Consider the following 22,546-nt stretch of genomic DNA (forward strand, 5'->3'; position numbering starts at 1 on the left):
TACAGTAGACTGACCGCCCGCAGCAGTGCAGTGTAAGTGTTCGTGTCCCCCGCGCGCTTTTGATCCCGCTCATCTCAAACACCCTGCTGCCCTGGGAAGAATGCATGCCTGCTGCTTGGATGAGCAAATCGTATTAGGCCTCCCACTGAAAATGCCCGACTGGCACACTTCCCTGCCCCACTCTGGATTAATACCTCCCATCCCTTCCAGCAGCCATCTACATCCATCTACAAACAGGCCCCAATGCTCTACAGGGTATACTGTGCACGAATGATACTCAGTTCGCGCCGCAAGCCAAGGAAACCATCTATTGTGCTAACACGTGGTCATGGCTATGCCAATGGTCACACAGAAGTGGCGCCATTTCATTATTGAGCAATGGAGCCTCATTCTTGAGCAATGGAGCCTGTGCCGTCTGGACGTGCCTCACAGACACCTGCAAGCGTGAGCGTCTCAGAACGACTCGGCGCAGGCAACAATCAGCAACGATGACTGGACTCACCACATCGGGTCCGCGAGTCCGGGTTGTTGAGACTACACACACTGCACGCCCATCCATCGGTCCAATCCTCGAGCTTGATCGTCGCCTTGGAGACAGATCGACCCCCACTAGGGTGAGATGTGCCAGAGAGCGTTGTCGTGGCTCCCCCAAGAGCTCGGAGACGCTGCTCTCGGATTAGGTCTCGCTCGCTGAAGGAACTCGAAGTTGAAGCTTGTGTCTGGCGGCCAGTCCCGCGAGTCAGATGCTTCGTTGAGTCTCCGTCCCCCTTCGCCGTCCGGAAGCGTTTGTGAGGCTCGCACTCCTCGTCAGAGCTGTCCAGGATCTCAATCGGCTCATCGCAAGAGGCGGCCGCCCTCCCACGTCCCTTTGGGAAACTCGACCTGCCGGACGACATCCCAGATCGATCGGATCCGCGCAATTCGCGCCCTGCTTTGGACGTGGCGGGCTGTGCGAAGAACTCTTCCCACTCTGGACGCAGGCCTCCACTTGGTCCAGAGGTTTCGCCATTGTGCTCTGTGTCCAGTTCCTTCCGGCGTTCCTCAATCGAAACATGAGGGTCTTCAACGTCCATGATTTGGATGTCATCGTTGCTGCTGCCCTCGCCTTCCTCAGACTCGTAGGCTGTAAGTTCCAACTTGTCCTCTTCGTCCTCTGGCTTCGGCTGGCTCCCAATTCCCAGGAGACGTTCGTATGCTGCGGCTCGATCAGCCGCCGCACTGGGGTTAGCTGAGGCTTCTCTTAGAATCAGACGTTTTGGACTTGGCTCTGGTGTCAGCAACAGGTTAGGTCGAGGCAGCGTACTGCTTTCCTCGGGTATTGCCAGCTCTGTACCACGGGTTCTGCTTCTTGAATTGGTCTGCAGCTCGGCGCTTGGCCTTCTTCTCCTCCAACCCCTGCCCCACAAATTGCGTGACTAGCTCGTCAATCCATTCTTTGCGCCACTCGTGGTCCTCTTTTGTGAGTTCTAAAGGGTCAGCCTGAGCTACGTCATGACGACTCACCCCGAAGGCCATCCAGTCGCCCGCTGCTCTCTCCCATGTCGACATTGTTACGCGCCCCATATTTGCGACGACGCTCCGTCTGCCGGCCGGAACGATGTGACGCCTCTCCGTCAACCATCTTCCGTGCGCGGCTACTGGCGGGCCCACACCCACGGCGGGTGCCCGTTTTGCGTGCGTCGCTGGGTCAGGACAGATAATGCACCCACTTACGACTTGGTCACTCCGCACACATACAGAGGCAGCTCATTCGCTTCTGACACATCAGCGTGATTAGTACACACACGCACTGAGTCCTTCTGCACCGAGTAAAGCGCCGTCATGCAAACGCTTCCCGTCTGACCAGAAACCTGGTATCAGCTTTTGAACGAAGAAAAGGTTCACCGTCACCGTAATGTCTTTGCGCCTGCAGATCGGCGATATCCTTGCTAATAGCGGCGTTGAGCTGGCATAAGCAGGAGCGGTTGCACGTTTACATCATTTACCTCACTTTCTTAAACTCTGGTCCGTGGTTCATGTGCTTGATATCAACTCCGTCACCGGAGGAACATACCGTGATGTGGGCCATCTACTGTCAGCAGAGATGGAGATGGTTAGGGTACCTCATGGGCCATGACAGAGAGCATGTAGCTTAGTGGATAGAACTGGCCGTTGGGACGACGGAGAACCAGTTCCACGGTCTGTCATCAGCACCTATGACGAGGGAGATGGACGAGGGGTAAGAGGTTGTCCCCTCAACAAGGTTATGTTCTAACGCCACGGCGTAAATAGGCACCTTGTTCCTCCTGGCCGAGCTTGCCCGACGCAGCACCGCAAGTAAACCACGGCTGTCGTGTACTGGCGCAATCTCAGGCGCATTGGAAACGAGGCCCGCCAGTAGTCCCTCAGCCATGCCAGCAACCTTCGCCCTGGACTCACCTGACCATGATTCCAGTTACGACCCGCGAACTGATGTCAGCTCGACCACATATCCGTTAACCCACAACACCGTTATATGCCGCCTCCTCGAGCGTGCCGATCAGCATAAACCGCTCTCCCATGATCCTCTTGACTTGCGCGGCTGCGTGAGCTCTGTCAGATAACGCGACCTCACCGATGGCCTTGAGGATGTGCTCCGCCTCTGCAGGGTTCGCGCGATTCTGTAGAGATCGGATGAAAGTGATGTATCTGGGTCAGTTGGTTAGTGCAGTTCCATACTCGTTGGGGTCGGCCTCGCGCGGGTTAATCTTGCTGAGGAAAGTGAGCGATCGAGTCATCCTCCCCGACCAAGTCAGACTCACTGCCCTGGACGTTGCATTTTGCCAGTGGCAGTCTACCCAAAAGAAGTGGGTGAAACAAGTCGGAGCCTCTGAAAAGCTGGTGGTGTTCGAGAAGCGAAGAAGAAGATTCAAGTCGATACTGACTATTGGAAGCACATCTTATTATGGGTGATGGACCAACCTCCACTCACAACCTCCACCTCCACTTCAGTCACAGGAACGAGGTGACGGTAGAGTCAGATCCACGTGGCACAGCAGCCCAAACAAGAGGTTTGTTGCGATCTAAAATGCATGTTGGAAACAGGAAGTGAATGCGACTACTAAATCACTGTACATATGGAGCTCGTTCTCATACTACGACTCGTTTTCAGGCGACGGTCGGTCGGTCTTGTGCGCAGTCGACCGGCGAAGCTTGAGGTAAGACCAGGTCGCTTAGTCGACCTCCTCGACCGAGGGCCCGTCGTCGTGCGCGGCACCGGGGCCGCCAGCGCCGGGGAAGCCACCAGGGGCACCAGGCGCGCCACCGGGAGCACCGCCCTGCGAGCCGTAGAAGCGCTGTTTGTCAGTTTCGACTCCAAAGGGAGACGAAGAGAGATTACTCACCTGCATGATGGGTCCGGAGAGGGTCTCGAGCTCCTTCTGGTGCGACTCGATCTCGTCCTTCGAGGCCGAGTCGGCGGTGTCGAGGAACTTGACACAGTCGTCAACGGCCTTCTGGAGAGTCTCCTTGTCCTCAGCCGAGAACTTGTCGGCGTTCTCAGAGAGGGTCGACTTGAGCGAGTAGGTGTACGACTCGAGGGCGTTCTTGGCCTGGACGCGCTCGGCGACCTCCTTGTCCTCGGCGGCGTACTTCTCGGCCTCGGCGAGCATGCGCTCGATCTCCTCCTTGGAAAGACGGCCCTTGTCATTGGTGATGGTGATGCGGTTAGACTTGCCGGTGGTCTTGTCCGAGGCGTTGACGTTGAGGATACCGTTGGCGTCGACGTCGAACGAGACCTCGATCTGGGGAACACCACGAGGAGCGGGGGGGATGCCGGAGAGTTCGAACTTGCCGAGGAGGTTGCAGTCCTTGGTCTTGGCACGCTCACCCTCGTAGACCTGGATAAGGACACCGGGCTGGTTGTCGGCGTAAGTCGAGAAAATCTCCGACTTCTTGGTGGGGACGGTAGTGTTGCGCTTGATGAGGGGGGTCATGATGCCACCGGCGGTCTCGATACCGAGCGAGAGGGGGGCGACGTCGAGGAGGAGGAGGTCCTGGGTGGCCTCCGAGGTCTCACCGTTGAGGATCGAAGCCTGGACGGCGGCACCGTAGGCGACGGCCTCGTCGGGGTTGATCGAGCGGTTGGGCTCACGGCCCGAGAACATGTCCGAGACCATCTTCTGGATCTTGGGGATACGGGTCGAACCACCAACGAGGACAATCTCGTTGACAGTCGACTTGTCCATCTTGGAGTCGTGGAGGACCCTCTCAACGGGCTCCATGGTCGAGCGGAAGAGGTCCTGGCAGAGCTCCTCGAAGCGGGCACGAGTGATCGAGGTGTAGAAGTCAATGCCGTCGTAGAGCGAGTCGATCTCGATCGAGGTCTGAGCGGCCGACGACAGGGTGCGCTTGGCACGCTCGCAGGCGGTGCGGAGACGACGGAGGGCACGGGCGTTCGAGGTAATGTCCTTCTTGTTCTTGCGCTTGAACTCCTGGACAAAGTGGTTGACGAGGCGGTTGTCAAAGTCCTCACCACCAAGGTGGGTGTCACCGGCGGTGGCCTTGACCTCGAAGATACCCTCCTCGATAGTAAGGAGCGACACGTCAAAGGTACCACCACCAAGGTCGAAGATGAGAACGTTCTTCTCACCCTCGCTCTTCTTGTCGAGACCGTAGGCAATGGCGGCGGCAGTGGGCTCGTTGATGATACGGAGGACCTCGAGGCCGGCAATGGTACCGGCGTCCTTGGTGGCCTGGCGCTGCGAGTCGTTGAAGTAGGCGGGGACGGTAACAACGGCCTTGGAGACGGTGCCGCCAAGGTAGGCCTCAGCGGTCTCCTTCATCTTGATGAGGACCATCGACGAGATCTCCTCGGGCGAGAACGTCTTCTCCTCACCGCGGTACTCGACCTGGATGAAGGGCTTGCCAGCCTTGGAGATGACCTTGAACGGCCAGTGCTTCATGTCCGACTGAACCTCGGCGTCGTCAAACTTGCGGCCAATGAGGCGCTTGGCGTCGAAAACCGTGTTGTACGGGTTCATCGCGACCTGGTTCTTGGCCGCATCACCAATCAGACGCTCCGAGTCCGTGAATGCCACATACGAGGGCGTCGTGCGGTTGCCCTGGTCGTTGGCGATAATCTCGACTCTGTCGTTTTGCCAGACGGCCACGCAAGAGTAGGTAGTACCGAGGTCAATGCCGATAGCCTTGGACATGGTGTTTTGATGATTGGGTGAGGAGAGATGAAAGGTGAAGGAAAGGTATGAAGAGATGATTGAATGGGATCAGCGCCGGGATGTTATATCAGGTTCGGTGGAATCTGTTAGAAGCGGTTGGAATCTCTGGGACTGGTCAAGCTATTGGATGACATTCAAACTAGGGGCTAGGGCCGGCTGCTGGTACAATGTGGAAGGCTGTAGATGTGGCTGGCATAATCTACGCCCTACGCTTTTTAGTTCCGTTAGGCAGTACACGACTCTGGATCCTTGCACATGTCACTGGCAGCTGGCAGAACATATGTTAGTTGTAAGCATCATGTACTCGACCTCGCACACATTTCGGACCCTGGCCAGGCTGCGCAGGACAGCATCAAGATGGGGAACGACATCACGGTCTGTCGGTGTCGTCGGTCGACTTGTCGCGACTCGCTCCATCACTCTTCTTCGTCTCCTGAAGGGCGTCGGACCAATTGATGGGAACGGGTTTGGGCCGGACGGGTGAGACCGACGCGAAGAATGACGTGTTGCCGTTGGTGAGCATTTGGCGGCACTGTCGACGTGGAGGAACCGCTCAGCTGCTTCGATGCGCTGTACAGCCCGGCGACGTTGGTCGATCGTGTTTGACATCAGTTGCCCTTGTCCGAGACTCCTAGCGTCGTTGAGCTGTGTGTAAGCCCATCCACACTTTCGCCAAATGCAACTCACGAGCCTCTTCCATCCATCGGGGAAGCCGTTGCGGATATTCATGGTCTGCTCATTGTCAAGTTCGTCCATGTGGCTGGCGAGAAAGTCGACGATGAGCTCGCGCACTTTGATGGGCAGATCACCGTTCCAGACGTGCATCGCGGTCATGTGCAGGTCGAGGTTGGTGCCGACACACATTCCCTTGGCGAAATTATACCACCACGGGACGTGCTGAACATTGCTGGGCGAGTGCAAGCCGACGGGATGCACAGCAAGTGGCGACTGGTGAAAGGAGCCGTTAGGTAGAGTGTAAGCATGACCTGCCACAAGATGAGACTCGATTACAACCGAGTACAACCGAGAGACACTCACCATCCTTGTCAATGACCATGAGTTTGACGCGGTCAACCGACGGTTTCATTGCAAACGCCAGGTCTCGAATGTCTTCGAGGCGCTGCATGTGGCGGGGGAGCCGGGAGTCGGTATGAAGGTCGTCCTCCGCTGGCTTCGGCACCCAGTCGAGCCAATTATCTGCACAACCAGTCACGGCGTACTCCACGAGGGCGCGAGTGAACTGCACCTCGTGATGCTGTGGCGGTGTAACCCGGCTCAGGAGTGAAGACGCCATGTCCAGACGTAGTTGGAAGCAGCTGCAACAGCAACGGCAGCGGCGGCGACACCACATTCCACAGCCTGGGCTCCAGCGACCTTTCGTCAACCTCCGCGGCCGAAGCGGCGTTCGCGTCTATCCTCCGTCAGTCTGGCAATGATCCACGCTTCTTCGGCCCCTTCGCCCAAGCGGGGCTGTCGGTGCCTACAGTCCTCGATAGGCCCCTTAATGGTCTCTCGTTCAACAACAGCGGCGGCTCGGGCGCGTCGCAGACTTCGCCTCCCTCGACGAGCGAACCCCCGCAGGACCTGGACGCTGGCAGCAAGATCGACATCGAGACATAGGCACCCTCATCTATCAACTCATCATCCATGCATGCCTGCTCCCCGTCAACGTTTACCACTTCTCGACCACACCACACGAACGGTCATGGCTTGACCTCGGAAATCTCGACCCTGACGTCATTGTTCTGGCACCGTTTACGAGCTGAGATGACGTCAGTGTTCTAACAGCCAACCATGTCCCAGCGCGGGTTAGGTCCTCGAGCTCGGGAGGCCAGAAACCGAAATCTACTGGACATGAGAACGCTGGGTGCTCGTGGGAACGTGGTGGGATTGCGTAACTAGCCCTCTGGCCGTGCAACTCTCTCCGTCTAGCAATGATGGGAGGTTGGGAGATTAAGAGCTTGGCTTGGTGAGTTTAGGAATTGAAGCACTAGAAGGCTAAGAGCGGGTTCTGGGTATGTATCGGCTACAACTATAATTCAATCAATTGAATGAAGCTGCTGAATCGATTGAAAGATAAAAGCCAAAAGTGGATGCTGTCCTACAGAGGGAGCTACACATGTCGACGCGACGTCTCATGGTTAGAGTGTGCAAGCTCCCTAGTTCCCATGGGTGGTGGGTTGTTGCCCCAGGGCCGAGCGCGATGTGGCTGACGAGTGCGACAAGGGCGATGGATGCGGCGACAGCGATAAGTACGGCTAGAGGGACGAGACCGACCAATGCGACGAGTGCAATGGCAGCGATGAGTGCGACAGCAGCGATGTCAGCGATGAGAGCGGTGAGGACGACGAGCACGATCTCTGGTACCAATGCTATTCATGCAATGTGACTGTCTCTGTAATGATACAACTCGTCTTTCACGACGTGACCGGCCCAACCGTCGGCTGCGCAACCTGCTTGGGCATCTTGATCTTGCTCGCGCTCCCGAGCATCTGGTCAATCTCCTGCTTCTTAAAGTAGTGCGGTGCGAGCTCGGAGAGCCAAGACCCCTCGATGGGCATGCACTGCCGCATGTACTCCTTGCTCGTGAGCACGAGCTCATAATACAGGATGAAGCGGGGCGGGGGCTGCATCCCAATGAGGCCCGACGACGGGTGGAGGTAGACGGTGTGGTTGTTCTTTGTTGTGCGGTAGCTGCCGCCCTTGTCCAGCCGGGCTGTGTTGTAGAAGTATCCGGCCGTGATGGCCTTTTGGATAGGCACAACCTCGTTGGGCAGGCTCTCGATGACGACCTCGACACGGTCGCAGAGCGACGCGAGCTGGTCCCGAATGTCGCGGACTCGCACAAGCGACTTGTACTGCACAAAGTTCTCGTGGCAGAACTGCTGGCTATAGTTGCTGTCGGCCCACTGGTTGAAGATGTTGAGGAGCGTGAAGTGGTCACCACCAGGCTTCTGGAAGTTCTTGTGCGCCTTGTCCGCATGCACGCGCTTGTCTTTCGGTCGGAACAGAAGCGAACCGCTCTCCTGCACCATCGACACGATGATGAGCACCTCGTGCGTGCACTTGTACACCTCACTGCCGATAATCGCCTTGCTCAGCATCGGGTCGACAGGGAACTCGGCCATGCGTCGCCCCAGGCGCGTCAACTCGCCCTTGTGGTTGAGCGCGCCGAGCGCGTATAGCATCTCAAACGAGCGGATAATCGTCTCAGCCGGGGGTTTGTCCAAGAAATCAAAGTTGAGAATATCGTTAATGCCTAGCGACTTGAGCATCAGCACAACCATCGCGAGGTTGGTGCGCTGGATCTCGGGGATCGTGTCCTGCGGCAGCTCGTTGCGGAACGCCCACTTGGTGTACAAGCGGAACGCCTTGCCTGGACCAACACGGCCCGCACGACCAGCGCGCTGCTGAGCCGACGCGCGCGAGATGGGCTCGACGACGAGCGAAGACATGCCCGTCTTCGGGTTGTAGTTGTTCTGCTTGACGAATCCTGGGTCGATGACGTACACGACTCCGTCGATGGTGATGGACGTCTCGGCAATGTTGGTTGCGAGGACAACCTTGCGTGCGCCCTCCGGCGTCGGTTCGAAGATCTTGGTCTGCAGCTCGGTGGGGAGGTTGGCGTAAATCGGCGCGACAATGAGCTCCGGCACCTTATCGCCCAAGGCGTACATAGTCTCCTTGAGATTCTCCTCGCAGGCCTCAATCTCGTCCTGACCAGTGAGGAAGAGAAGAATATCACCCTTCGGCTGTGTCGTGTGGATCTGGAGGATGGTCGTCACCGCGGCGTGAATGTAGTTCGCCTCAGGCTGCTGGGTGTAGAACATGTCGACGGGGAAACGACGGCCAGGAACGTCGAAAATGGGTGCCTCGTCAAAAAAGGCGGAGAACTTTTGCGCGTTCATCGTGGCACTCGAGATGAGGAGCTTGAGCTCTGGACGGAAGCGAGCAATGTCCTTGACCAGGCCGAAGAGGATGTCGGTCGACAATGTCCGCTCGTGCGCCTCGTCGATGATAATCGCCGAGTACGTCGACAACTCGGGATCGGTCAGGAACTCGCGCAGCAGCATACCATCGGTCATGTACTTGAGCACCGTCTTGTCGCACGTCATGTCCTCGAAGCGCACTGAGTAGCCGCATTCTTGCCCAAGACGCACACCCATCTCTTCCGCGACACGGGCAGCGACCGACATGGCGGCAACACGACGAGGCTGCGTGCACCCCACCTTCAGTCCGCCCTGTGTGTACCCGGCTTCGTGGAGGTACTGTGGGAGCTGAGTCGTCTTGCCCGAGCCTGTTTCGGCAACGACGATGAGCACCTGGTGGTCACGGATGGCGTCGAGGAGTTCGTCACGGAAATCGTAAATTGGCAGCGACTTGCGTGTCTCTTCGATTGATTGCGCCTTCTTTTCCGCCTCGGCGACCTGGTTGAGCAACGCCTGCGCTTCGACCGTGAGCGTCCCGTCCATCTTGCCCTCTTGTAAGAACTGGATGCCCTGGGCTTCGTCGAACACATAGTCGTACTCGTCTTCGATGATTTCCTTGTCCAGCGCGCCCGTAACGAGGCTCGTCTTCTCTCGCTGACTTTCCTCCCACTGGTCGATGTCGGTCACAAACTCGCCGTCCGCACCCTTGACCTTGCGCTCCTCATAGCGCTGGTACAGCGCGTTCTTGCGCTTCTTCGAGTCGAGGCGTCCCTGCTCCGTGATATAATCGTCTGGGAGCATGTATCCGTCTGTCCCGTCGTCAATCTTTTGTCGCTCCTCCATGATCCGGATCAGCTCGACCTTGCGCTCGTGCTCCTCGATCTCACGCTTCGAAAGCTTCTGTCCGCGGAACAGATTCTTCTCGTCCTGCACCTCGAGTTTTAACAGGTCGAGCTGCTGCGCTTCACGTTTCTTGAGGTACTCTTGGCGTGAACGCAGCCGCAAGTCGCCCATCACGGCCTGCCGGCTTTCTGGATCGTCGGCGAGCGCCATCCTCCGCGCCTGCTCCTCGTCGCCGCCGCGGTCGACCGTGATCTTGCGTGTCCTGTCTTTGTCTTTATTCTTCATACGCTCAGCGAAGGCGTCTCGTTCTGCGAGGTCATCCTGTCGCTCGCGTTCGAGACGCTCCTCCTCCGTCTCCTCGGGTACTGGTGGCTCCTCGGGCTCCTCGTCGCGTGGTGGAGACTCGAAACGGGCACGTTTTGGAGGCTCGTAATCCTCGGGATCCGACTCCCAGTTGCCCTCTGTCTCCCGCTTGCGTGATGACCTCCCCAACTTGACGGCACCATTGTCGCGGTCGCCATCCTTGTCCTTCTTGCTGCTCTTCTTCTTCTTGGATGACGACGGCTCGTCGTCGTCCATGATAAGGGAGAACTTTTGTGTGTTCGCCTTGCTCTGGGCTTTGGGAGCTTTCGGTTTGCTCTTCCGCGGGACAAGGGAGTGGACCTGGGTGGCAAACTGCTGGGCCTCCGGAGTCGCGTCCAAGCCGATGCCGAGAAGCGAGTTATACAAGTCACCGGGAGTCTTAGCGGACATGGCTGCGGGGTTGTCAGAATTACGCAAGCCGAGGCTGAGATCCGACTCACCCATCGAATGCACAAAATCGACGGTTGCGCTGTCGGACGAGCCAAACATCTGAGGTGAGCTTGCTGCTATCCCAGGTTGGGGACAACTTACGCGCACGACATTGTCGTTGATGTACTGTTTGAGATCCATGGCGGCTGGGCTGATCAGGAATCTAACGCCGGTGAAATGATGCGGGCCCGTGCCGCGGTTGGGTTGAGCAAGAGCTCGGAGATGGTGAAGGGTTTGGAAATGGTACCCAAGATTCAGTGAGCGGTGGGTGAGTAGTGATGATGGGCGGCAAACAAATGGTGACACGTGTAATCCGATCGCCACTGATAAATTTACTTCCGTCATATTCAACCTAACCTCACAAAGAACGACGAACACCTCGTGAGGGATGTTGACGCCTCTGTTGTTAACAACAATCTTAACCTCCTAAGCCGACCTTGGAGCACTCCATCCGCTCCGAAAACGCAGGGGAAATCATGTTCTTCTGTGCCAGTGAGTTATGCATCGCGCCACGATGAACGTCGAGCTAACGCCATCACAGTCTCCGGATCTCCGCCTACGAACCCTGTCGTCTCCAAGACGTCGGGCACCGTCTACGAGAAGGCGCTGATCGAGCGGTACATTGGTGAGGAGCTTTGTACAGTGGGCGGTGCGCTGACAGACAGAGGAGAATGGCACTGACCCGATCTCGGGAGAGGCGCTGACGATGGAGGATCTTGTGGAGGTCAAGGCCAGTGAGTCACTAGGCGCCCTCACGTCCCGCGTCTGGCCACGCTAACATCCAGAGCCGTCCACTCTCCCTCCTCGCGCTGCGACGCAGACGTCGATCCCTGCGCTCCTCACTGCCCTCCAAGGAGAATATGACTCGATTATGCTCGAGTCGCTCGAGATCAAGAAGGCTTTCCAGGCGCAGCGCGCAGAGCTCGCAAATGCGCTGTACCGCGAGGACGCGGCAACGCGCGTGATTGCGCGGTTGATGGCTGAGCGCGATGAGGCACGGAGGTGAGCTCCGGACGTGAGAGGTTAGCTGACATCAGCGCGCTGCAATCCATCCAGGCGACGGTCGGGGTCGCCGCTGGTGGGGCGGAGGATGTGGAGATGGAGGCTGAGACCTCGGGGCCGCTTCCTCCATCCGTGGAGGAGAAGATTATGGAGACGAACGCATCGTTAGTAACCTTCCTGAAACCGCTAACCCCAGCCTCTCGGCAGTACGCAAGAAGCGCAAGCTGGCGCCTGGATATGCCAACGCCGAGGCCGTCCAGGGGTACACGCAGACCAAGTCGATCGGGTCGATGCACGGCACCAAGCCGCCAGGAGTGACTGCATTGGACCTTGCAGCGGACGGGAAGACGGTCGTTACTGGCGGCAACGACAAGGTTGTCCAAGTGTACGACCTGGAGAGCGACAAGGTGCTCGGCACGCTCAAGGGCCACACCAAGGCGGTGACTCACGTTGCGTTCCGCGAGAAGGAGGGAGAGGCGCTGTTGGCCGTGTCGAGCGGTGCGGACAAGACCGTGCGGTTCTGGGGCGAGAAGGACGGGAAGTGGAGTGCACACGGCAGCATCGCTGCGCACAAGGGCGACGTCACAGGCCTGGCTGTGCACCCCTGCGGGTTGTACGTCTCGTCTGCGTCTACGGACAGCACCTGGATGCTGCACGACATTGACACGGCCAAGACTATCGCGACGTACGGTGCTCCCGAGGGTGTGGAGGGCAGCTTTGCATACACGTCCTTCGCGACACACCCCGACGGCGTGCTCGCCGCGGGCGGCACCAAGGACGGCATCGTGCGTGTGTGGGATGCGCGGCAGAACTCGGGACCTCAGGCCAAGCTCGACTCGCACCCAGGAAAGGCGCTGTCGAGCGTCGCCTTCTCCGAAAACGGCTACTACCTCGCGACGGGCTCGGCAGCAGACAACACCGTCAACGTGTTCGACCTGCGCAAGCTCAAGCTCTTCTCGAGCTGGCAGCTCCCGACTGAAAACGTCGTCACAGAGGTCCGCTTCGACCCTTCGGCCCAGTTCCTCTCGGTTGCGGGCACTGACCTGCGCGTCTATGCCAACAAGTCGTGGAACGAGCTCCTCAAGTTTGACGACAACAACGCCAACCTCACAGCTGCACGCTTTGGCAAGCTCGGCAGCGAGATCGTACTTGCCGGCCTCGACCGCACGGTGCGCATCCTTGGGGCCGCCGCCTAGTCTGTAGAGAAATGTATTTCCATGTGCTCCGTCTACAGCTCGGTCATGTAGTTGCCAGGCACGAGGCCCTCGCGTCCCTCGGCATTGCGACACGTCCACCAGTCGGGTGACGTCTTGGCGACGATCGTGACGACCTCACCCGCACGCAGCGGCAGGTCGTTGGCGTCCTGCTGTCAGCCTGGCACCGTACAAACTCACCCCTCCATCGAAGTCGTACACCGCCCGCGCGCTCCCCGCCGAATTGTACACGGGCGCCGGGGCCGCCTGCTGAGATTCCGACGCCCACGCCCCAGTATCCCCCTTGGCGCTGCCGAAGTTACGCTGCGGCGGCGGTCCGACGACACTACGTGTAGGCGCCGGGGGAAGGTTTCGCTCTCCGGGACCGGGGACGTTTCCCGTCGGCTTGAATGTGCTCCCGCCACCAAACTTGTGTGCGAGCCCGCCAGCGCCGACCTTCCCCAAGCCCGCCTTGATGGTACTGTTGTTCGTAACCTTGTGCATGCCGTCGTTGAACGCGCCTTTGGCCTGACCCAACTGCCGCGAATGCGCACTGCCTGTCGTGGCTGCGGAGCCCGTCGCCGCAGCCCCGGAGTGCTCGGGCGGGCTCGACATACCAGACGCGTTGGAGCCTGTCCGCACCGGAGCGGCCGGGGGCGTGGGACGGGATGAGGGCCTGGAGGAGAATGAGACGGGCGGTGCCGAGGCGGAAGAGGAGGCGCCTGCGCTAGCGTCGGGGCGCAGGTGCGGGCGCGACTCAAAGTACTCGTCGAGAAGGGCGAAGAAGGCCTGTTTGTCTACTGTTAGGGCGGAAGATGGTAGAACTTACCCTGCCAGCTTAGATTTGAGAACATTGTTTGTGGGAAGAGTGGATGAGACATGAGTGATTCAACATCACCAACTGGAACTGCGTGGCAATGACGTCGACGGCAGTCCAATATCCGGGACATTTACCCGATGTTCATCCTTCAACATTGCATGGAGAACTAAGACAAGCTGTTGGTATTCGTTGACAGATCGCAGAACCTGAAGCATTGGACGTCAGTTAAGAGCCGATGCGACAGGTATTGACCATTACGACAAGCAGAGGCCGGAAGACGACTACTCTGACTCAGTCGGAACCCTCCACAGCGATCTTGGCAGGTGCCTCACTACGTACGGCCTCATAGCGTGACACATCACCTAGGTTTAGCTGTCGGTGGTGATGGGTAGTAGAGCTGTATCAGAAAACTTGGGATAATCCGGTAAAGCATCGGCTGTCGTACACCGAGACCCCAACTCGGATCGATATGGGAATGCTCCTATCGAGATGCTGACGTGAGCATGATCGCACACTTGTCGTCCCCGTTCTGAATCTGGCTGTTCGAGGCGAGGCCCGTTTAGAGATTAGAAGGGGGTGAGGATGGAAGTGGCCCGACCAGTCGATTCTGGTAGCCACGATGCGAGCCTGATCGTCGTGGTTGCGTTTCAGCATCATTCTCTCTCATTACATTACTATGGAGACTACAAGATCATTGGTCGGTACGGCGCTACGGTAGTATAGGTTCTGGGTATGTCGACGAAAGGCAACTAGTGGCACGCAAACGGCTTGCCCGCGCTCGTCTTTTTGTAGGATTCGACCATGTCGAAGACAGACGCGTATGTGCCCGCGCCGAAGATGACGAGGCCAAAGATAATGACGATAATGTTGACAATCGTGAGAATGATGTTCTTGGTGCTCGAAAAGCAACCGCCTTGACGAATAAGCTTGAACCACATCCAGCCTGGAAGGTAGAGCGAGAACGCCGAGTTGAACAGAGCCGAGATAATACCCAGTAACGGGGAGAAGACCGGGATGACCTGCGCGATGATCCATGCGGTAATGCAGCACGCTCCAATGATGCCGATCCAGGTAACCCACCCACGGGGTGTGTTAACGTAGCGGACGGTACTGTTCGCAAACGCGTGGTCCATGATGAACCTGCCGGCGGTCACGGCACAAATCGAGCCGGAGATGAAGATGACGGGGAGGGCCACCCCGAACGCGACTCGAGAAACGGTGTGTCCCGCACTGAGAAGGGAGGGGGATTTGACGTCCGGCCCGACGAATGCGTAGCCCAGAGCGCCGACAGTAGTGTAGATCGTAATCTGGATTACACCCAGGGTGAAGATCGATTTGGGGAAGTCTTTCGGGTTCGACATCTCCTCCATGAATGAGAACTGCTGTTAACTCGCATAAGAACAGAAGACGGACCTGAGCCACCGCGAAACTGTACGCGAACAACACATTAGTAGCAGCAAGCATGCCGTACGCGAAGGAGATGTCTGGTGCAGTTGCTGTCCAGCCCGTTTCCCACCCCTTCTTACGGGCCTGGATACCCGTGGCAACGAGGGTGACAAAGACGGCCGCCATGATGGAAACAAAGTCGACGTAGCCGAGGAACGACATTTCAGCGAACGACGGGGGGAGAGCGCAGACGAATAGGAGAATCATGGTAACGACGCTCCACACAACCTTGCAGAGGGTGTCATTGTCCGAGATGGTCCTGAACGCGATCTGACCAGTGAGGCAGTGGCTCCCGACGATCAGGACGAGGAATACCACAAAGCAGACCTGGAGGAACTTGCGGAAGGCCACGCCAGCCCTGCCGGGAAGGAGGAGTGTGCCAATGTCCGGGTAGTGGTATACCTGGGGATACTTGATCTTGACCTGGCCGATAACCTGCAGTTAGTTTGGAGGTAGATGTGGAGGTGGAGGCGGAGGCGGGGAGGTGCGGGGTCTCCAGCCCCTGGATGGCATATATTGGCTCTCTAGACTCACGTATGAGGTGTACACTGCCGTCAAGCCCATCACAATCGTCAGGATAACACCTCCAACCATGCCGAGGGATGCAAAGACGCTGGGGTTGGCGTAACTGCAATGCGCTTACACTGGCATGGACAGCGTCCCGAGCGCCACAGCGGTGACGACCAGTACGATGGTGAGTTGAAGCCAACTGAGCTTGTTGAACTTGACCTTGCCGTCCTCAGTCACGTCCGCAACGTATTCGGCCTTTTCCGCTTCCGTCATGCCAGCAGTGGGGTGGAGCGACATCCGGCGTCCAGGTGGCCCCTCGATGACGCCCAACGAGGTACGCCGCCCACCGCCGTAGCTCGACATCCGCCGCTGCCGGTTGTAACCGTTCACATCCTCCGCATGCATGTCGGCCTCGTCTTTGGAATACTTGCCATTATTCTCGGCGTCTATCACGGTGATGTGGCCGTGTCGGGAGTCGGACTTTTCAAGCGAATATTTCTTCGACATGGTAGTTGAGTTGGTGAGTGGCCTTTCAGCAGACTCTAGGACACAGGATTTAAGTACAGTAAACCACCACCAGGTCCCCACTCGTGCACTTCAGCGCACCAGTATACCGTCACGACCTCTGGTTGCACTCCGAGTCAGGCCCCGCATAATGTGCAGGAAATCAAGTCGCATGACCTTGCACCTACAAAGTCACCTGTGCGAGGTCTTGATGTCGTGTCAAGGACCTGATGATGTTGTGGCTCCTGTGAGGTGCCTGGGCGCTCCAGCCGACCACGCTCGCGCCCAACCAGAAACAGATTCCCCCACTCCGAGGTGGGCTGCGTCTTTTGCAATGGCTTAATTAACCCTTGTCCATTTCGAATGATACGTCACGTGGAGATATCTGTGGGAATGTCTGGAGGCACTGGTTGAGCGCTGGTTGGTATGGTTCAGCCATGTCAGCTGCTCTCGGAGGCGTTCCTGACCGCGTTAATCTGTTCAGAACAGACGACCGGCGCTAAAACTCTAACCCCACCTTTGGAAGGCTGGAGTCCCCGAGCACTCGGACCCCGCTACTCGATCGCGCTGTCGACGCGTTGTCCGCGGCGCCGAGGCCGAGCTTCTGTAAAGTGGGGAGGTGGGCAATGGGCAACGAGCAGATGCCAACAACTTTCGGAACCGGTCATGCCTTGATGACTCTGGAGCTCAGTAGGACCTGGAGGCCGGGCTGATATCGTAGGGGGCAGCCTTGCGATGAGGATGACTTGTCACCTCATTCCGCATATACCAAGTTTTTAGTTTCTACAAAACTGCACCGAGGGATCGGCACGGAATGGACATGTATGAAGAAGATCGACGTGGTGAGGCACGTGGATACGACGGACAATAGTCACCCGGTCTAGTGGTTGGGTGGCTCCTCTGAAGAGCAACGCTGGGACTCCATGGTCGAGAACCCAGGCGTGTATCGCTCGGCTTAATGTCCGGTATCATGTATCTTCGGTAAAACTGGCTCGCGTTGTGTCGTCTTGGTGAGACTTCAGCTTCTGGGCCGCGTCCGACTGCGCGGCGGGTAGAGCACGCGGTTGACAAGGTCGATCGGTAAGTCGACCGCCTCGGGCACGGCGTCCGCCTCCGCAAACTTCCAGTAATACGGCGCAGCGCCGGGTACTTCCCGTGGCATATTCGAGCGCTCATCTGGTGTCAGCTAAGCATGAGCCTTCATCTTACCGGTAATGATGGACGGGCTCTGAAACGCAGGGATTAGGAACGCCGTCAGCGCCGTATAGCTCCAGTACGTGAGCAGCACCACCATCATGAGCCAGCAGGGCACGATGATTGCCCATTCTCTGCCGGTCAGTTCTGTTCGCACTCGATAGGCCCAAAGAAACGCTGTGAGCTTGAGGCGCGGGTTGAACTCGGTGTAACGAGTGCCTCGACGTGCGGCCAGCATGTCGCCCAGGGTGCAGAACTCGACAATGGGGTTCAAGCACCGTCACGGTAGAGCGCAATCAGCGCATCTTCGTCGGCGTGCGCAAGGTCCGAGTTGGTCACCTCGGGGATGAGTGGTTACGGCCGCTGCAACGGCGGCAGGGAGTGGGGGAAGGCTCACTCACCTGGACGGGTACCATGTCCATCCCACAGCGTCGAGCCAATGTGACGGCGCAAACGCCCAGACGAGGTACGCCCCAAACGCAAGGTAGGTGAGCAACACCGCCAGCAGACCGTAAACCTCCTTAGCTACCGGGAGGTCGAGATACGGGGCGCTCGGTTCTTCAGGTGGCCATGGTGAGATGGGAGCGAGTGGGGACATCGGCATGTCGACATCGCGAGTCGTTTGAGCAGTCGCGGACGGGGCGGTGGAGATTGGTGTAGTTTGCGGGGTTGAGGAAGATGTGGATATGTGTGTCGGCTGAGATACCACCCGCGCCGCGGTCCGTCTGGCGGCGGCGCGGGTGACCCGCTGCGTCGTCGACATTGTGAGATGCGAGAGCAATACGATGGTTGGATGTTGTACACTTTCAGATGGCCAACTCAGGCACGATCGAGGTGGAGGTAGGTTGACTAACTTGACGCGTCTCATGTTGTTTCCATTGCTTCCTCTCTTCCTTCCCCCTCCAGCTCCCATTCTCATGTCGGTCGGGACTATCAAGCGTGCGTTTAGCTCCTAATCCTCCCCGTCTCAAGCTGACTCCAGCCATCGGCCGCGAGTCGGTGCATCGCATTCATTCGGGGCAGGTTGTGCTCGACCTACAAGGCGTTGTCAAGGAGCTCGTCGAGAATGCGTTCGACTCAGGAGCTACAAGTGTTGGTAAGTCCCTCGTCCCTCCTGCTGCTGAACCCAGATGTGCGTATCAAGGACCATGGACTCGACTCGGTCGAGGTGGTGGACAACGGGAGCGGGATCGAGCAGGCCGACTGGGCGTCCATCGGTGAGTCTTCCTCCTCAACTCCCCAATCAACGCAGGCCTGAAACACCACACGTCCAAGCTCCCATCGTTTGAGGAACTCAGTCATGTTCAGACCTTCGGATTCCGTGGCGAGGCTCTCGCAGCGCTTTGTGCGCTGTGCGAGAGCATAACGATCGTGACGGCCACGAAGGACACGGCACCCATGGGCGCTGTGATCAAGTTGGGACGCAACGGCACGGTGGTGGATGACAGCGTCCGCGTCGCCCGTCAGGTGGGTTGGGAACCTCTCCTTGGTCAAGCTGACGACAGCGTGGGACGACGGTGACAGTTAATGGCCTATTCAAGGCGCTCCCTGTCCGGCGTAAGGAGTTTGAACGGACGGCCAAGCGCGAGTTCACGAAGGCTCTGGGCATCTTGAATGCTTACGCACTTGTTCCATCCAGCAAAGGTGGCGATAGGAGTGGTGTACGGCTCAAGGTAGAGTCTATTGGTGCCGGAAAGGGAGGGTGGGTTCGGCAACGCCTGACGGTAGGAAATGGACTGACGACAGGAAGCGCAACACTGTGTTGGCGACGGACGGGCGCGGTACACTCAGGTCGTCAGTCAGCGCTGTCTGGGGACCCAAGGCCCTCGAAGGTGTCGTAGAGCTCGACCTTGAACTCGACGTCGAGATCGACCGTGCCATGGCGAGGCGTGAGGGCATCGAGGAGACGTGAGCTGACCCAACTGAACCTCAAGCTGATCACAGATCCCAAACAGTCCGAGTCATGGGGCTTATCTCTTCCGCCGGATGGGGACAGGGCCGCTCCAGCGCCGACCGGCAGCTTACGTACATCAACGGCAGGCCTTGCGCCCTACCCACTGTACGAGACTGCTCTATCTGTGCTGATACTTGATCATGCGTGCCGTCAACGACGTGTACAAGAGCTTCAACACCAACCAGCTGCCGTTCGCCATCCTGGACCTCCAGATCCCGACCGAGGGTGTCGACATCAATGTTAGTCCGGACAAGCGGACGATCATGGTACACAGCGAAGCAAACCTCATCGAGTCGCTGAGGGTGAGGCGCGGCCGCGAGGAGCACCCGCTGATATTCAGAAAGCCCTTGACAAGCTTTTCCAACCTACACGATCCTCGTACGCTGTCGGTGGGGCGTCACATACCATCAAGGTGATTCAGAATGAGAAGGACGCGGATGGGGAGGATGAAGCTGGTGAGGAGGCGGAGGACGCGCCCGAAGCCGAATCACAACGCACCAGAGCATCTCGCGTGTCAGACTTGGTCGAGTCGGACGGTGAGGAGGAGCTTGACGAGCTCGGCTCCCCGCCCGGTCCTACTTCTCAGACATCAGGGGCAGCATCAAACCGCCTGGCACACCGCCGACCTCCCGCCCCACATCTTCGGCTAGCGCAACAGACGCTGGACACAACGACAGCCTCATGGAGTCCGAGGAGAAAAGTCGGAGGGACGTCATCTAGCGTGGCTCGCTCCGCTCGAGCACCAGCCACTGGCCGTGAGGCGCGCACCAACTTGCGCGACCGACTGGCGATGTTTGCCAGCCAAAGCAGCCCACCAAATCCAATTGAGGACAGCAGCGACGAGGAGATCGTCATGGTGCAGCCGATTGAGAGGTTCCCCCAAACTCGGAAGCGAACGGCGTCGTCAGAGGAGCAGGATGAGTTGGTTGAAGATCGCACATCTGAGGTGGAAGAAGAGTCGCTTGAGCATGACGAGGTCATAGGGGAAGTCCCATCCTGTCGCGCCAACGGCCATCACTTCCTGGCTCCTATGAGTACGCCGCCAGCTACGGAGCCGATGGAAGAGGGGCCCGCAGCGGTAGAGGCAACAGTTCCCATCGACGTGGAGAAACCTGTCAGCGTTGACATTCAAGAGACTCCTGCCTCAGACAGCGAGGTGACTTCGATCGAACCACCTGTTTTGCCGGTTGCCTCAGCACCGACTAGTAAATCCCAATCACCAGACATAGAACACCACGACCTGCAACGCGAGGCCGTACACATGGACGTCGACGACGAACCAATCATGGATGGTTACCGTAACGAGATTCAGACGACGGCTCCAACCGGCCACGCAATCTTACGATTCGACTTGGAGCGGTTACAGGGGCGGTTCATCGCCCGGCGACAGAGGCTAGCCGCCCGCAAAGTGAGCGGGCGGAATGCTTTCTCGACAATGCGTGAGGGCGCGGCTACGAAAGCCGCGGGGCTCAGCAACCGCGACGCTGAGGCCGCTGAGGAGGCCCTTGCCCGCGTTATCAGAAAATCCGACTTTTCGCGCATGGAGGTACTGGGCCAGTTCAACAAGGGCTTCATCATCGCGCGGCTCAAGAGTCATCTCGATGAGGAGGGATCGGTTATTGGATCGGATGACATGTTCATCATCGACCAGCACGCGAGCGACGAGAAGTACAACTTTGAGACGCTGCAGCGCACGACAGTTATCAAGTCTCAGGCCCTGATTAAGTAGGTGAAATGCGTGGTCGTTTGCTGATTGCCAGGCCTCGAGCGATGCAGCTCACCGCTGCTGACGAGCTTGTCGCGATGGAGAACTTGGATGCTCTCAGAGCGAACGGGTTTGAGGTTGGTGTCAACGAAGATGCGCTTCCCGGGCGCGGTGAGCGGGTCAGCCTCAAGGCTATGCCGGTCAGCAAAGAGACGACGTTCGACTTCCACGGTTAGTCCACAGCTTGGCGTCGGCGGGGTTGCTGACGGCAGACCTGGAGCAACTCCTCCACATGTTGTCTGACAGCTCACGTCCTGAGGGCCAGATGGTGCGCTGTACAAAGGCCAGAGCCATGTTCGCCATGCGTGCGTGTCGGAAGAGTGTGATGATCGGCCGGCCTCTCACGAAGGCACAAATGGTCAATGTGAGCCAGCAGACCTCGAGCCGTCACTAACACGCAGCTTCTGCGCAACATGGGCACCATTGACCAGCCATGGGTAGGCTATCGGTCTCAGCTATCACTGACAACAGAATTGTCCTCATGGGAGGCCCACGATGCGCCATCTCTCGACGGTCTCTCGCCCCAGCCGTCCGCGATCGGGTTCTGACCGGATAGACTGGTCACGGGTTCAGTTGTGATCGGACGCACAAGCCTTAAACTTGGACTTTAAACTTGCTTCTCTTCTCGAATTATTTCGAGTTGCGTACCCGAGATAGCCGCTCTAGCAAGTCGGCCAGACATGGTCATGCATGTCCAATCTCACCTCCACTTGTTCGGGAACTGGAGATCCTGCAACCCCAGTTCCAAGAAGATCCGATTCCTGATTCCTGGTTAGAGTCTTGCTGTCCGCAAATGCCCAGTTCTCAATCCTGACCCTACTTGCATATCTACAGTCGGGCAGATGAACACTATCTGTGTCATGAATAAATACGTCACGGGGGAAGGCGAGACAACGGGAGATGTGTGAGCTAGGGCCAACAGCACGAGATTGTCATGACTGCACGACTGGGACGGGAGATGCCGTGGAGCTTTGTTGTCCAGAATGACAGTTTTAGGGAACGCGGGACTCACCACCACCATCCGCACCCATGGCCGCGCATGTGGGCAAGGTTGGAACGCCGAACTTGACCCTGAATACTATTGACCCAGCAAAGTGTTACGACTAGTGATGTTTTGGTGTAAAATACAGTACTAGCACCTTGGCACCAAGAGACATGTTGAACAACAGGGATATTGGTGCCCCAAGCCTTGACAGTTGCCGAGCAAAGTCGAAACTTGAAGCGAGTTGACTTGTCACCACGATTTCCAACTTGGGGACAGACCGTGATAGAGTCAGACGTCAGATAACAGACGTTGATTTCAATGCGGTAATCGCTGATAGTTTACTACCGAAAGTGATGTCTGGGGTGTCTTGGGGGTGTCTGGGGATGTGGGGTTTATGGGGTTTGTGCTGTTAAC

General features: G+C 57.9%; 9 protein-coding genes across 9 annotated transcripts; 3 read left to right on the forward strand and 6 right to left on the reverse strand.

Moving 5' to 3' along the window:
* Window positions 1–386: 386 nt before the first annotated feature.
* CcaverHIS019_0401630 (uncharacterized protein) lies at window positions 387–2,797 on the reverse strand (the record flags this gene model as incomplete). Its single annotated transcript, XM_060599968.1, has 13 exons — window positions 387–436; window positions 503–1,218; window positions 1,304–1,466; window positions 1,504–1,682; window positions 1,714–1,756; window positions 1,791–1,850; window positions 1,885–1,945; window positions 1,991–2,068; window positions 2,103–2,180; window positions 2,419–2,448; window positions 2,484–2,560; window positions 2,594–2,667; window positions 2,781–2,797. The coding sequence occupies 13 exons, from the start codon at window positions 2,795–2,797 to the stop codon at window positions 387–389; spliced, it is 1,626 nt and encodes a 541-aa protein (XP_060456608.1).
* A 394-nt stretch (window positions 2,798–3,191) lies between these two features.
* SSA2 (uncharacterized protein) lies at window positions 3,192–5,174 on the reverse strand (the record flags this gene model as incomplete). The annotated part of the gene is made up of 2 exons (XM_060599969.1): window positions 3,192–3,314; window positions 3,363–5,174. The coding sequence occupies 2 exons, from the start codon at window positions 5,172–5,174 to the stop codon at window positions 3,192–3,194; spliced, it is 1,935 nt and encodes a 644-aa protein (XP_060456609.1).
* A 476-nt stretch (window positions 5,175–5,650) lies between these two features.
* Window positions 5,651–6,815, forward strand: CcaverHIS019_0401650 (uncharacterized protein; the record flags this gene model as incomplete). Its single annotated transcript, XM_060599970.1, has 4 exons — window positions 5,651–5,710; window positions 5,808–6,041; window positions 6,295–6,476; window positions 6,521–6,815. 4 exons carry the CDS (start codon window positions 5,651–5,653, stop codon window positions 6,813–6,815), a joined length of 771 nt encoding a protein of 256 aa, XP_060456610.1.
* A 797-nt stretch (window positions 6,816–7,612) lies between these two features.
* On the reverse strand, window positions 7,613–10,900 carry CcaverHIS019_0401660 (uncharacterized protein; the record flags this gene model as incomplete). Its single annotated transcript, XM_060599971.1, has 3 exons — window positions 7,613–10,722; window positions 10,771–10,819; window positions 10,862–10,900. 3 exons carry the CDS (start codon window positions 10,898–10,900, stop codon window positions 7,613–7,615), a joined length of 3,198 nt encoding a protein of 1,065 aa, XP_060456611.1.
* Window positions 10,901–11,235: 335 nt separating this feature from the next.
* CcaverHIS019_0401670 (uncharacterized protein) lies at window positions 11,236–12,957 on the forward strand (the record flags this gene model as incomplete). The annotated part of the gene is made up of 6 exons (XM_060599972.1): window positions 11,236–11,251; window positions 11,301–11,384; window positions 11,425–11,493; window positions 11,545–11,761; window positions 11,797–11,925; window positions 11,958–12,957. The coding sequence occupies 6 exons, from the start codon at window positions 11,236–11,238 to the stop codon at window positions 12,955–12,957; spliced, it is 1,515 nt and encodes a 504-aa protein (XP_060456612.1).
* A 32-nt stretch (window positions 12,958–12,989) lies between these two features.
* Window positions 12,990–13,808, reverse strand: CSK (uncharacterized protein; the record flags this gene model as incomplete). Its single annotated transcript, XM_060599973.1, has 3 exons — window positions 12,990–13,124; window positions 13,156–13,751; window positions 13,784–13,808. 3 exons carry the CDS (start codon window positions 13,806–13,808, stop codon window positions 12,990–12,992), a joined length of 756 nt encoding a protein of 251 aa, XP_060456613.1.
* Window positions 13,809–14,523: 715 nt separating this feature from the next.
* On the reverse strand, window positions 14,524–16,237 carry AAT20.1 (uncharacterized protein; the record flags this gene model as incomplete). The annotated part of the gene is made up of 4 exons (XM_060599974.1): window positions 14,524–15,153; window positions 15,188–15,655; window positions 15,755–15,833; window positions 15,864–16,237. 4 exons carry the CDS (start codon window positions 16,235–16,237, stop codon window positions 14,524–14,526), a joined length of 1,551 nt encoding a protein of 516 aa, XP_060456614.1.
* Window positions 16,238–17,252: 1,015 nt separating this feature from the next.
* CcaverHIS019_0401700 (uncharacterized protein) lies at window positions 17,253–18,032 on the reverse strand (the record flags this gene model as incomplete). Its single annotated transcript, XM_060599975.1, has 3 exons — window positions 17,253–17,410; window positions 17,444–17,562; window positions 17,830–18,032. 3 exons carry the CDS (start codon window positions 18,030–18,032, stop codon window positions 17,253–17,255), a joined length of 480 nt encoding a protein of 159 aa, XP_060456615.1.
* A 313-nt stretch (window positions 18,033–18,345) lies between these two features.
* On the forward strand, window positions 18,346–21,695 carry PMS1 (uncharacterized protein; the record flags this gene model as incomplete). Its single annotated transcript, XM_060599976.1, has 12 exons — window positions 18,346–18,367; window positions 18,411–18,524; window positions 18,559–18,645; window positions 18,681–18,895; window positions 18,934–19,130; window positions 19,175–19,336; window positions 19,373–19,487; window positions 19,568–19,684; window positions 19,723–21,107; window positions 21,143–21,318; window positions 21,360–21,511; window positions 21,549–21,695. 12 exons carry the CDS (start codon window positions 18,346–18,348, stop codon window positions 21,693–21,695), a joined length of 2,889 nt encoding a protein of 962 aa, XP_060456616.1.
* Between the last annotated feature and the right edge of the window lie 851 nt (window positions 21,696–22,546).

This window comes from Cutaneotrichosporon cavernicola, assembly GCF_030864355.1.
Source record: "Cutaneotrichosporon cavernicola HIS019 DNA, chromosome: 4".
Lineage (NCBI taxonomy): Eukaryota > Fungi > Basidiomycota > Tremellomycetes > Trichosporonales > Trichosporonaceae > Cutaneotrichosporon > Cutaneotrichosporon cavernicola.